At 39.1% G+C, this 14,678-nt stretch overlaps 1 protein-coding gene across 2 annotated transcripts in view; it reads left to right on the forward strand.

Moving 5' to 3' along the window:
- Positions 1-14,678, forward strand: part of STXBP6 (syntaxin binding protein 6) — a 247,975-nt gene that overhangs the window by 182,350 nt on the left and 50,947 nt on the right. Inside the window, exon 1 of one of the 2 annotated variants that reach the window (XM_023227450.1) lies at positions 12,868-13,033. The exons of the other annotated variant lie outside the window; for it this stretch is intronic. Within the exon in view, the coding sequence (XP_023083218.1) occupies positions 13,012-13,033 (22 nt within the window). The 5' untranslated portion in view covers positions 12,868-13,011. Of the gene's footprint in view, positions 1-12,867; positions 13,034-14,678 lie in introns of those variants that run through there. 2 annotated transcript variants of the gene reach the window in all.

A 14,678-nucleotide genomic window follows, 5' to 3' on the forward strand; every position in this document is an offset into this window, starting at 1 on the left:
CTCATATCTGAAAAATAGTCACTTAATTAGCTTTATTCTTTGAATTAAGATGACTTTCCACCTGTGACAATGCATGGACCATCCTAGCTTTCTGCTTGGCTTTACGCTTTGGTGAACAAAGCTTGTTTACATTTGGGAGTGATTTGGCTTCTGGCTGTGTTTCTCCAGAGCCTTTCAAGGATAGTGGCTGAGACGGCATGGATGGGATGGAGCCTATAGCATAATGAGGTCTGTACCTGTGGGTGGAACTAGGGCAAGGGGCTTTCAACACTCCTCTTCTGAACATACCTGAGCAACACTTTATGGAAATGTTGACTGGAAATGGAGGCTAGTAGTATAATGAGTCCCATAATACAAATGTGAAATTAGGGCATAAGCACTGGACATCAGAATCCGAGTGACTATCCCTCTCATCTCCCTTGTCCCTAGCTTTAATAGGGATGCCCTCCCCACAACACTCTGCCCTCAATGCAGACAACTGGCCAGAAAATATTCCTTGTACCCTCAAAAGGAGGAGAGAGGGAATGAGAAATTTTCTAAGGAGAGAGCAAGTGGTTTTCTCTTCCTCCATCTCTTAAAAATTGCCATTACTGAAAATTTGGAAGTTCCCATTTGGAGTGCTCAGTGAATACTAACTTTAGTTTGTGATACTACAAATGCTTCCCTTATCTCATCTGTAGGGCAGCAGAATTGACAATGAAGGGCTTTTGCACCTGCACACCAGCAAAAGAAGGCACTTGTCTATCCAAGACAAGTGGGCACAGTGGTCTATGCATTGTTATACATATTGTCTTAGGAAAAGAGTGTGCACAAGAGTTCAGGCAGACACAGCCAGCATCAGTTACGCTTGGACACCGTTCCTATGTTCTTCTCCTACACCCTCATTGTTCCCGTCAGTCAGAGAAGAAGGAACCAGGGTGCGGACTTTCATCTGCAAAATGAATCTCCTTACAAAGGAGTCCTCAGGAAAAGGGAGAAAGTTAGTGGTTGTTGTCCAACACTAAGGCGGAAAAACAAATGTCGCACACAGAAGGCAGTGACCATTCCCGTACTTCCTTCTATGGGGACATCACAGTGGCTTGAGTCCAGAGATGGAAGTTACTGTTTTCATTGTTCATTTCATTAGAATCCCAAACCAATCACATCGTAGCCATTTCCACTCCACCTTTTACTTGGTTGCCTCTGGAAATGCGGCTTTTTCACCATTCATTGGGACATGTGAGAGTGACTATTCTGTGTGTTCATTTCTCTCCCCTGAGGGATTCAGTTTCTTCTTTCTTTGAGTCTTTCTTCAGAACTTGCCTTCCTCTGAAAACTGTCCTGGCTTTTCTGGCTTGTTGAACCCTCTGTTGGCCCTGAACTACCATTTCTTTCTTGAATTTTTTTTTTTTTTTCATCTAAATGTAACCTGAAAATCCTTGAGAAGAAGGTACTATATTCTATTTTGCCTAGAATACCAAAATAATAAACAAGACCTTATTGCAAGGTTATCAGGGGATACATTCTTATTCGAGGGAGGCTTATGCATTCTGAATTTAGGATTTTTTTATAAATTCATGACAAGTTTGGCTGAAGCTTCCCTTTGCACTACCTGTAGGGCAAAAATACTTCCCAAGCAAATGAATAGAATGAATAAGATATGTACAAAAACAGCTTAACCTATTAGATTAAAAATAAAAAGCACCCTAGCAGTTTAGGACCAACCATTTGCTTGAAAATAGCATGTTTCCTTTATATTTCTGAATTAGATTCGGTACAACAAAGTCCCAGAATGAATGTTACAGAGAAAAATTGAAAACGTTTTGGGAAAGGCAGGAAGTATGAGCTGGATTGCTGAGGAAAGCCATGTGGCAGAGGGAGGATCTAGACTTGGCCTGTGAAGGACGGACACATGTTAGATTTAGAGGAGGTGGCTGTGAAGGCATCCCAGGCTAAGAAGCCACAGGCAGTGCAGTGTGCTGATGGGAGGAACTATGACGTGCCGGGTCCTGGAGGGAGTTGGCCACTTCAGCAGTGTCCAGCCTCTAGTGGAGTTTGGTCATGGAGGTGTGGAATTGAAAGTGAGGCTGAATAGGTGAGGACCAGCCAGACATTGCATATTCGGGCACAGTTATGATGATCTATTACATTGCATTACTTAGAGAATCAAACCTTTATTTTTCTAGAAATAAGTTCTATAATTTAGACTTGAACTATCAAGACTTCTGAGTAATTTTACCCATCAGGATAACATCTTCTACATGTGACAAGACAATTGACAGCAGTGTAAGGACTCACAGCCAAGCCATTTGCACAGAGTTCTAACTATAAGGGTTAAGGATGATGGCCTGTGGTCAAGAGGGCAGCCTTTGCACTGCCACTGGGTGGACCCTGGCATCTCCCTGCTCTCATTGACATCCTTGACCTCTTTAGCAGAGACATATAGGAGAGAGGCATTTATTCTATTCTTGTAACAGCATCACACCCTGAAATGGCCTTTGTTAGTCACTGTGTCAGTCACTTCCTCTAAGACTGCTTAGAATTGGCATGATTTTGCCAGCGCTTAGGGTTTTGTGTGATGGCCTATGTGTCTGCACTATACAGGATCTCAAGTGCCTTGGAACTCCAAAATGTGCATGCCTAGCACTGTATGTTATCACTGATTTCAGGTATGAAGTCACAGCCCTGAGAAAAGATTCAATAAAAAGACACTTGGAGAACTGTGGCCAGTTATCTTATTTGTAATTCCTGATTTGCCAATGTAGGTTTGCATTGCCAGGCTCAAATGCATTTGTCTTTCATCCTTTTTTTTTTTTTTTTTTTTTGTATTTTATTTTGCATTTTACTCCTCAATGGTTATCCTCGGAGACCCATTTGGATGTCTTATTCATGCTAGAGAGTGTCTAAGAATCTGCTGATTTGCTAATAGACTAAAATTTCTGTTTGAAAAAGTAAGTCTTGGGAATTTTGGCATAGTTTAGTTTCTCTGTTTATTTGTTTAATATTGTTAGTTCCTGAAAAATTTTCCTTCTTTATAGAAGTGCTGGTACTGCTTAGTGCTAAGGTATGCAGGAGGCCCAGTAAAGGCTAATTAAGAAATTAGTCTGTTGGCCGTGGAGATCAGGGCTCATGGAGTCAGATGGAGGCACCAGATTGTTAGTAAAGACTCTCAAGCAGATGCATTGCTTTTGTGGCCTCACACACATCCCAGAGAGGCAGATTCTTATAAAGTTACTAGCTCTGATGAATCAGGTGAATGTTTTGGTCCATGGTCCCAGGCAATGATATTTGAGTTTAGGTTATGGGAAGACATCAGAGTTCCTGAGTTAGTGATCTTCACATTTGGAAAATGTGCTCCATTCTTCTCACAAGCTATCCAGGCACCATCCAGTAGTGGGCCATGGCTTGAAAGCAGCAACGTCGTGCAGACAGTCCTTGCTCTGGAGAGGAGAGATTTTATCATTTGCTTCTGCAGGTAGTAAATATTCAGGTGGTTGCTGCTTTGTGAGTGTTCTTGTGACCTCTGCCCCTGACAGCATCCTCTGGCACATTCCTAATGTACAGCTTGATGAAGCAAGACCTACAGCACATATTCATGGAAGTTACTCTTTCTCGATGGGAGTTATTCAAGCCATGGCAACTACCGGTTACACCTGCCAACAGACTTTACATGACACCTTTCATTTTTTAATCTTTTTTCCCCTGCGTCATCTTCCTACTTCCAACAACCTATCACCCAATATTAATAGTGTTCATTCAATGGATATACTCACTATTGATGCTTACCATGTGCAAAGAATTCTGCTAAGCACCTCGCTCTACTTTGATTGGGAATGGGAGTTGGAGAAGGCATAGAAGTAGAAGCCATGCCTCTCCAGTGTGAAATTCTTTAGTGAGGAAAGGAAATAGCTTTTTCTCCCTTAAGCAGTGTAAAATGGGCTTCCTGCTATATGAAAATAGTGAAAAAAGAACATAATGGGATGCAAAATATTGGTGTGGCTTCTAGAGGAAAAAAAATGTTTCAAATGTCAATCACATTTTTCTCTGATCTCTTTAAGAATGTGGCCAAACAATGAGCCTATAAAGCACCATGGCAGATAACAAGATGGCCATGAGCATGTAGCATCATAGTTTTTAAAAATGCAGGCGTACCGAAATAGCAGTACTGACCATTCCAACTCTGAATGTGGACTTGTTGCGTTTCACATTTTTGTGATGTGTTTTTAAACCATTCTACTTAGATCTGAAAGGGTACATGGAACGCTCAGCTAGGGTCAATGGAGGACCACACAGTTGGTGGTGATGGGGTAGGTAGTCTATTTAGGAAGACTAAATGAACCAGGACAATTTGAACATGAAGAAAACTGGAGACCGTTTAAATGACAGATTTCAAGAGTATGAAAATATAAGCAAATGCAAATGGCTGTAGTCATAACCTGAAAGAAGAGTTTCTTGTCACGCTTTTTAAATATTAGGATGGGTTGTAAGTTATTTTTATGAGAGTAAAAAAAGTTAGAAAAAACACTGGAATAATGTATCTTAGAAGGTAACATGCCCAAAGGTAACATGTGGAGTGGAGAATAAACATCTTGAGATATCTTCCCACTTTATAACTCTGTATTACCTTGATTACATAGACAGAGGTACAAACTGTACATGTAAAATTGGTTAAGTGAACTTTAATTATGTCAAATTGGTGTAATAGGCTGAACAGAACTTTAGCTTGTACATTAAAAGAATGCAAAACATTGCTTTTGAAGGAGCCAATAGAAGTTATAATTCATAGTGTTTTGTTGATCTAAGGACTTCACATATTTGGCCCCTCGTTAAGTACAGCTTTAAACCTAGTATAGGTTACCTTCTAATGCAGAGTTGATGATTTCTGCCTCAAATTTCAGTCAAAGTAAACTGAGGTTTTAGTTCCAAAATAATTTTATGCAAAGGGTTTGAAAATTCAAAATTAGCAGGTCTGCTTACTGGCATGCATGATCCTTCGATACATTTATTCTCTGCCTAACACAAGCCATACTATACATAATGGTTGTTCCTGTTACTCATTTTTTTAATATAATGCCCTTACCTTCACAGTGGAAAACAGTGACATCCAGTAAAACTAAGGAACCATACTTCATAGTGTAGACACCAAAAAGTTGGATAAGCACTGAGCTATATCCCTGAACCCCATGGAACAAAGTTTAGGGACCACTTTTAGTGTTTATTGAGAGCAACAGCTTATCTCTGTCATAGAGTAATGGCTCAATCTGGTGACTGTTCTCTGATTCAGATTGGCTTTATCAGAATAATCTCTATTTTAGGCCATAAGTCTGAGGGAGGGGACGATACCATGGGACAGGTAGATGGAAGTGTGTGGACATCATGACAGCCAAGTTTTGAGAAGAGCCCAAGTGTTTTGGTAGTTGTGGCTCATCTGTTTAAAACAGTTTGTCCTCCAATTATGTTGCGATTTAGGCACAAAGTATCAGTGGAGAATTGAATAGAGAAAGCTGAGCATATCACCACTTATCCAGCACCAGAGAGTCGGGTATTTTATTTCTTTTGTTCTGAATCTTCATCAAGGCTGTGCTCTGGAAAGACCCCCCAGGGATTTTTCTTAGGAAGAAATCATTTACCACAAGTGGCATCATTTATTCTGGGAATGATTCATAGGCTGCCACATAAATACTAATGATGTGCATAACAATCTGTTTCACCTTGGTGTCTGCACAGAAGTCACAGAGATGCTGGCTTTCTGTGTGAGAGAAGCTGCTCTTTACCACATAGCGGGATTTGGTAGTCAGGTGTGCCTGCTTATTCTTTTTTTGGTTCCCCATATTGCCTTAAATGACCCTGAATTTAAAAAAAAAAGAGAGAGATAGCCAAAAAAGAGAGTGGGGTGGGTGAAATATTGCTAATCACAGTCACCAGTACATACAGCAAATAGGTGGTTATTTCTGATCAGAACGGAGATATGTCATGTGATGCGTATTTGAGTTAAAACTCTCAGTGGGGCACCCTACCACGTACCTGAAGAATGCAAAGACATAGTCTTGCATTTTCAGGTTATTTACAGTCTGATAGCACTGCAGGTAAATAAAAATACAAAGAATTACCTTTATTTTCCTGACATGTACAAAATGTAACATTCAATAAGCAGTGGTCTCCAATTCATTAGGCATTGAGGTACGAACATGCCTGGGACTTGGTGACTGACTTTGAAGATTTCGGTCTGGAGAGTGAACTGCAATGAAGAGTGGGTTAGACTATCCCTTTTCTCTCTGTTTTTACTACTACCATCTGGTCTAAGCTACGGGCAGCACCTCTCTCCTGGGCTATTGTGGTGAAAGTTCCAGAAGGGTTTCCCTGCTTTCATACCCATTCCTGCCATGACCTCTTTGACCTGCAGCAGTTGGAGAATATTTTTTAAAATGCAAGTCACATCTTTGACTCTCCTGCTTCGTGTTTACAAAGCCTTGTTCACCAGTCTCCATAATCTGCACTTGATTTCATCTCTGACTCCATGTATAGATATACCACAGTTTATCCGTTTTCCTGCTGAGGGACGTTTGGGTTGTTTCCAGTGTTTGGCTATGACAAATAAATCTACTCTGAACATTTGCATGCTAGCCAACGCTTGGTATCCGTAGTATTTTTAATTTAATTTTTAATAATAGGTGTGTAATATCTTATTGTGGTTTTAATTTGCATATCCCTGATAACTAGTAATGTTGAACATCCTTTAATGTGCTTATTTTCCAACCACACCTTCTTTAGTGAAGTGTTAAATCTTTTGCTTATTAATTTAGCTTTCTTTTGTTGAGTTTTGAGAGTTTCTAAATGTATGCTCTTGATACAAGATTTTTGTTGTTGTTTGTTTGTGTGTGTTCAGACATAGTCTCACTCTGTCTCCCAGGCTGGAGTGCAGTGGCATGATCTCAGCCCACTGCAACCTCTGCCTCCCGGGCTTAAGCAATCCTCCTACCTCAGCCTCCTGAGTAGCTGGAACTATAAGCATGTTCCACCACACCCAGCTGGTTCCTGTATTTTTTGTAGAGACAGAGTTTCACCATGTTGCCAAGGCCAGTCTCAAGCTCCTGAGCTCAAGCAATCTGCCCACCTCAGCCTCCCAAAGTACTGAGATTATAGGCATGAGCAACTATGCCCGGCAGATACAAGTTTATCAGACATGATTTGCAAATATGTTCTCACAGTTTGTGGCTTGTCTTTTCATTATCTTAAAGAGCATGAGTTTTCCATGAAGTTCTACTTATTAACTTTGTCTTTCATAAATTGTGCTTTTAGTGTTATATATAGGAAATCTTTGCCGTAACCCAAGGTCATAGTGATTTTCTTCTTTGTTTTCTTCTAAAAGTGTTTTAATTTTAGTCCTTTACATTTAGATATATCATCCATTTCAATTTATTTTTTGTGTATAGTACAAAGTATGAAATGAAGTTCCTCTGCGTACATGTGGATATCCAGTTGTTCCGGTACCAGTTGTTGAAAAGACTGCCCTTTCTCCATACCATTGCCTTTTCACTTTTATTGAAACCAGTTTTCCACATATGTACAGGGCTTTCCAGCCTCTCTGTTCTGTTCCATTGATCTATGTGTCTGTCTTGATGCCAGTATTACATTGTCCTGATTAGTTTAGTGTCTTGATCCATTTGTGCTTCTTGTGACACAATACCTGAGACTAGGCAATTATCAACCACAGACATTTTGTTCGCACAGTCCTGGAGGTGCTGATCAAGATCAAGATCAAGATCAAGACACTGGCAGGTTCAGTATCTGCTCAGAGCCCCGTCTGTGTTTCCAAGATAGTGCCTTGATGCTGCATCCTCCAGAGAGATGAATGCTGTGTCCTCATATGTCAGAAGGGCAAAAGGGCCAAGCTAGTTCCCAGGTCCCTTTTAGAAGGCACTAATTTCATTCATGAGGTTGGAGCTCTCATGGCCCAATCTCTTTCTCAAGGGCCCACCTCTCAATACTTTTGCAATGGGGATTAAGTTTTAACATGAATTTTGCAGAGTACATAACCATCAACCGTATTACGTTTAGTTTTACAAGTCTTATAATCAGATAGTGTAAGTCTTCCAACTTTTTTTTCCCAAAGTTGTTTTCGCTCTTCTAGCTTTTGAACTTCCATATGAGTTTTATAATTAATGTGTCATATTCTCCAAAAAAAAACCCAGAATTTTGATTGAGATAGCATTAAATCTATAGATTTATCCATTACAACTGTGACTCTCTTGTTATTTTAGTGGTTTCATTTCGTTATTTTAGAGTTTATAGCCTATATCTTTAGCATACTCTACCTTCAGGTAATATGCTACTTCATGTATAGTATGAGAACTGTCCAATAGTTCACTTTCATTTCTCCCATCTCAAATTTTGCTACTGTTGCTATACATTTTACTTTTTCATATTTTATAAACTCAATACTATATCATGTTCATACCACATTTGTTGTACAGGACTAGAGCATTGCTTGTCTAGGGCTAATTATTCCTCACTAATGAAGCAGGACTTTTCTGTGTATTCTACTCAGTGCCCCAGGAATCTTGAAGTTTTTCCAGTCTGGATGATGGAAACAGGCACTATTCCCAGCCCTGTGTGAGCGTGGAGTGCTGTATCCTCTATTCATTTTGAGTGATTATTTTTTAAACCTCAGGTAGTTTCCTCACAAACATGTGATGGGAATCACTCAGCTGAATTGTCATGGGCAAATCTCTGCAGATTTCTAGAGTTTTGTCTGTGTCTCTCTTCTCTAGTACTCTGTCTTAAGAATTTTAGCCACCTTGATATCCCTGGGTTCTCAGCACTCGCTTCAACTCAGGGAATCTGCCATTCTCTTCGTGGGTTATTCCTCCCAGCACCACAGCCTAGAAACTCTCTCAAAGCAGTAAACTAGAATAATTGTAGGACTCACCTTATTCATTTCCCATCTCTCAGGGGTCATTATGCTTCATTGCTTGATATACAACGCCTTAAAAACCATTGCTTCATATATTTTGTCCATTTTTGGTTACTTCGGGTAGGAGGGTAGACATAGCACTTATCTGGATTGGATGTAGCCACAGGATTAGAATTGTTGGGTCATAAAATATGTACATGTTTAGCTTTAGTAGATACTGCCTAGAGTTTAAAAAATTAAAAATTAAATAATTTTTTAAATTAAAATAAATTCAGTTAATTTTAATTTTAGATAATTTTTATAATGTAGTTGATCTTGGTTTTAACCAGAGTATGTTGTTGGATTTTACTCCCCAGTTGAACACAGTAGAGAGAGAAGGTGGCAGGTTCTTAGTGATACCATGCACTGTTTTTAGAAGTTTGGTGCTGTATCCCTTCATTTACAATGTATGATTAAAAATACTGAGGAAGGGATGGTGGTGGTGGTGAGGAGGGAGGAAAGCCAAGAGAGCAGATAAATCTGCCTTTGCTTGACTGATAGTGGTAATTATATTTCACAGCTTATGCTTGCCAAGTAATAACAGCTTTGATTTTTCCAAAAACTTAGTGATATTATGTTTAGTATCTAGTCCATTTAAAACTTCTCTGTGTGTTACTCTTTCTCCTTCACATTTGAATCCCTTTCTTCCCCTTTGGAATGGCCTTCTCACATTAGAGGAGATCCACATGCACATGACATCCTTCCATGGTTCTTTTAGACCTAATCTATGTGTTGAAAGAGGACGCTCAGCAGCAGGTGCATGGTGTCCGGGAGCATAGTCACAGGCCCTTCCCTCACCTGCTTCCTTAGGTGCAGAAACGCTTCCATCTCTTCTCATTGTAACAGGTTTCTTAGTTCTAAGACTGCTTTTTATCCGCTCTTCTAGGTAAAATATGCATTGAATTTCTACCATGTATGACATTTTCCTGAAGAGAATTGCTGTTTGCCCTATACTTTTCAGTATATAATGGATAATGTTAAAGGAAAGCATAACATTAAAGAAATCTCTTTTTCGAGTTTTTATTTTCAGCCTTTGAGCTTCTTGTGGAGAAACTTAATACATTCTTGAGTCAGGTGGCTGCTTCTTTGAAGCCTTTGTTTTTTGATACTCTGTAAATCTCGCCTAAGAATAGATCAAAAATGATGTTTACATCTGTTTCTAGAATTGAGGAAGTAAGAACAGAACAAGACTTTATAACTGTAGTTAACCCCTTCCATTATCCTCCTTGTTTAATACCATAGGTGGAATTGGATTTAATCCCTTTCAGAAACCATCAGTTGTCACAACTCTGGGCATTTACTGTCTTGCTCTGACCTGTTTGTTTGTTTGTTTCACAGTTATATTACGTGAAACAGACATGTTATATAAACTTTCCATATAAAATATAACTATTAGTTTGCAGTAACTAATATTAACTAGCTTTTATAATTCATCATATGTGTTCCCTTTATCCAAAATGCATGCAAATTTATTTTCTCTGCAGGTCTATGGAGAAATGTCTAAAGAAGTTAAAAAATCAAACACATTGGGAAACCTCGGGTTGTTGAGTCTCCCTGAAATCAGATTTTCAGGAAGCCCGAAACAAATAGAATCACTTAAGAGAGATGCTGCTAGAATAAGGATTGGAGGAAAAGAAATTGTTGTAAGAGGTTTTAACCCCTAAATTCCTCTCCTTCTAGTCTCTTGATATTTCTATAACTTCTTGGTTGTTAACATTTTCTTTACTCTTACTTGTAGTTCTTGGGATACTCCTCTATTCTGGTAAGAAAATGTTCAAATTCCTTAAAACTGTGGCTGAATTTTGAAACTAAACAATTGAAACTGAAATAAGTTCATGGTTTCTTGTGGACACAGGAACTCTTCTTCCTTTTGTAGAGGAGCCATCAAAGGCATCAAAGAAGCAGCCACCTGACTCAAGAACATATTAAATTCTCCACAAGAAGCTCAAAGGCCAAAAATTAGAACTTAAAAAAAACTTTCATTCCCTCACTGATTTATACATGCATACCTCAGTTAGTACTCTGTATCCATTATAATACAACCGTATCATGATTCTAGTCTGGGGAGGGCAGTGGGGAACTCAAGCCTTGCAGGGGTTAAGCTTCCTAATTTTAAGGTTACAATGTAATAGTCCAGGACTACCTGTCATTTAGTTGAAAAAGAGAGTATCCTTTCAAAATAAAAATCTACATATTTTTACATTTAATAAAATTATCAACAGAATAAAGAAGGTTTAAAATTAAAAGGGACTAGATTTTAAAAGTACTAACTAGATCTCATGTGGCATTAAAATTGCACATTCCAAAAGTAATGCCACTTCCTTGTTGGCATGTGGAAGCATTAAAACCAGCTAGTACCACCTGCAAAGTTGGTGTAGGGCAAGCACTTGCTCTATTATTTGCATAGTTGCTAACTACTCTGGACATAGTGTTGTACCTTCATATTAAAGCAGCCTTCCTATAGAATGTTTTAGCAAGATGTTTTTTTATTTTTCTCCTTCTACTGAAAGACCCAAACTGCTTTACAAAGGAAGACATTTTCATAAAGTGGTTCCTTTTTGGCATCCCTTTTGGAGAAATTTCCTAGACTTTCCATTGTCTCTTCTTCTTCCACTTGTGGAGATGAGAATGTGGTATATAGTTGGATACCTAGGAACTAGTGATACTACGGAACTAGTGATTCAAAATCAGGAAACTTCTGTCTGGAAAACTTTTTTCTTTGTGAATATCTCTTCAGTAGACTGAGGAAATTTGCTTCCCAAAGCCCTATGTACTGATTTTATTGTTTCCTTCCACCTTTGGAGTTAATGGAGCAGGGACTGTTTAAGGGCATCCTACATTTTTCCCCAGTGGCTTGGTGCACATGACTGAAGTACCACTGTTTTTGTTGTTGCTGTTCTTTTGAAAAACAAAAAAGAAACAGACCTTCCTTAAAACATACAGATTTAGGTCGGGCATGGTGCCTCAACCTGTAATCCTAACATTCTGGGAGAACAAGGTGGGAGGATCACTGGAGCCCAGGAATTTGAGACCAGCCTGGATAACATAGACCCCTATCTCTACAAAAAATTTAAAACTTAGCTGGGTGTAGTGGCACATATCTGTTGTAGTCCCAGCTAGTTGGGAGGCTGATGAGGGAGGATCGCTTGAGCCCAGGAGATGGAGGCTGCACTAAGTCATGACTGCAACTGCTGCACTCCAGCATAGGCAACAGAGCAAGACCTGTCTTGAAAACAAAGCAGAACAAAAAACATGCAGATTTAAGAATCCCATGTCAGATCCCTTTGGATCCTATTGGGAATCTGGCCAGAGAGCCAGATTCTAAGATGGGAAGGAAGAAACAGAAGGAGAAGGGAAGGGCCCCAGAGACAAACTTGACCATTTCAAAAGTTGGTCTGGTTTGCAACTCTGGGTTACATAGCCTGCAGGGTCTAAACATTTATTATGTCTCCAAATTATAACACACTGAGAAATATTATGAGAAGCAAAAGATCAATCCTGTGTGGAGAGCACCATGCTCCATTTCCCACTAAGTATAGCAGAGAGGATGTTTCCATGTTCTGAAAGCATTTAAGGTAACAAACTAGATATTTTTGCTTTTATGCTTTATAAACATTCAGCAATCTTGCCTGATAGAATTGCTGACGCAACAGCCTCAGACCTGATATTTGTTTCTCACGGATATTGTGAAATCCACCTAGAATTATCATACATTAGAGCTTTGGAAGAGCAGTAAGGAAACTAGCTCCAAATAATTATTTCTCACCTTGGCCACATAGCCTGTTCTGTTACCACAGCAGCACCAAGAAGCCACACTCAGTTACTTCCTGAACCCTCATTTCAGAAGCTTGCTTTTTCCTTTTCCCTTAGTCACCTCTGGCACAGTCACACAGCAGCCCTGATAGGATTCTATGTGAATACTGCCTTTTTTTTTTTGCCTCCAGATTATTTATTTTTCATCAAGACTCTTGTTGAAATCAAAATGTCTGGTGGTCAGACTCCAGCAGAGCAGAGAGCTGAAGCGTACCACAAAACACGGACCTTCACTTAACTGTAAGGTCAAAATAGGGCTGTGCTTAATGAAAGTTTCAGGCATCTTAGGTATGTAGGTGTGGTAAATTCTGCTTTTAGCCACGCTGAACATCAAACTATAGCTATTGGGGGTGGAATTTGTTTTTCTTTTGCTCCTTTTCTTTCTTTCTTTCTTTCTTTCTTTCTTTCTTTCTTTCTTTCTTTCTTTCTTTCTTCCTTTCCTTTCCTTTCCTTTCCTTTCCTTTCTGAGAAATGACTACATAAAGTTATGAAGTAATTCAAGTTCAATGTGTATAGTAAATGTATAAAAATGTGTAAAAAGATGTTATTCAGCTATCTCAAATATGAGCTAGTTGAGGATGTAGAGGTGGTATATACTGATTGTTTCCTTTAAAATAATATTTTAAGGACATTTATTTTTAGCTACCCTAAGCATCAAAACTATAGCTTTTGGGGGTGCAATCTGTTTTTCTTTCACCCCTTTTCTTTTTTTCTTTCTTTTTTACTTTTTGAGAAATGGCCACATAAAGTTATAAAATAATTCAAGTTCAATGTGTATAGTAAATATATGGAGATGTGTAAAAAGATGTTATTCAGCTATCTCAAATATGAGATAGTTGAGAATGTAGAAGTGGTATATATTGATTGTTTCCTTTAAAATAATATTTTAAGGCTATTTATTTTAAATAGATAATTTGTCTCTTAGGCCAAACTGGTTTTCCTTTTCGGAATAGTTGAGGGATTATGCTGTGAATAATGAGAGTGTAGGTGTAAGAGTGTGACTTTTTGGAAAGAGTGGTCTTTCAGCCACTGGACCTTGAAACAGGGGGTCTGCTTCTGAATCTTGGCCGGGTATGAGCTCTTCTCCCATTTCACATAACATGCAAGTGACTTGTCTTTCTGTCTTTCCTCATTGGTCTTTGTTCCCTCTTCTACCAGTTCTACTTTTCTGACTTGTTGCAAGACCAAGTTTGATATGACATGGTCTTTGTTATTGACTGGCTTATGGGTTTTTAGTTAAATAGAATTTTCTTATTGGGCACAGGCAAGGTCACTGGTCTCCACCATTTGAGTATAGCAAGTTTTTGAATTTTGCTTTTATAAAATGTCTCATGGAAGGGCCATTTTTAAAAAGAGCTCTTTAGACCATTCGTTCATGAGACAGAGATGTTACTCCACTTGAGTAGTGATGGCAGTGATATTCTGGATATTCGGGACATAATAGTTTGTGTCACTGCTTCTTAACCAAAGCTGAAATGTACTAGCAAGTCTACATGAAACCAAACAGGAGGTATGAAGCTATGAAAACCATGTTGTTTTTTCAGAGCTAATAGCAAAGCGGCCTGAATTTGGTTGCCCCCATGCTTCTGCCTGCCTCCAATACCAGTGCAGGAAGTGGGAGAATCGGCTGCTTCTGAGTGGTCTGCAGTATTACCTGGGAGTCATGCCCACACTATTCCTTTAAATGCTTCTGTGTTGGTCTCTTCCTTGTGAATGTTGAAGGCATAACAGAAATTCCCTGGTTATCTGACCTTTAAAGTTATCCAAAATAATGACTTTGGGAGCCTGTAGCATGCAGCTCTATGATATTACTGATCCAGATAACTTGGTTGCATTTTCCAGGGTGTGCTGTCAATTAGCTTTCCTTCGGAAGGAGAAGGCAAATCACTGTTTTTCACTAGACATCTGGATTTTGTGTGACTGGCATGTTTTT

This window comes from Piliocolobus tephrosceles, chromosome 6 (assembly GCF_002776525.5).
Source record: "Piliocolobus tephrosceles isolate RC106 chromosome 6, ASM277652v3, whole genome shotgun sequence".
Taxonomy (NCBI): Eukaryota; Metazoa; Chordata; class Mammalia; order Primates; family Cercopithecidae; genus Piliocolobus; species Piliocolobus tephrosceles.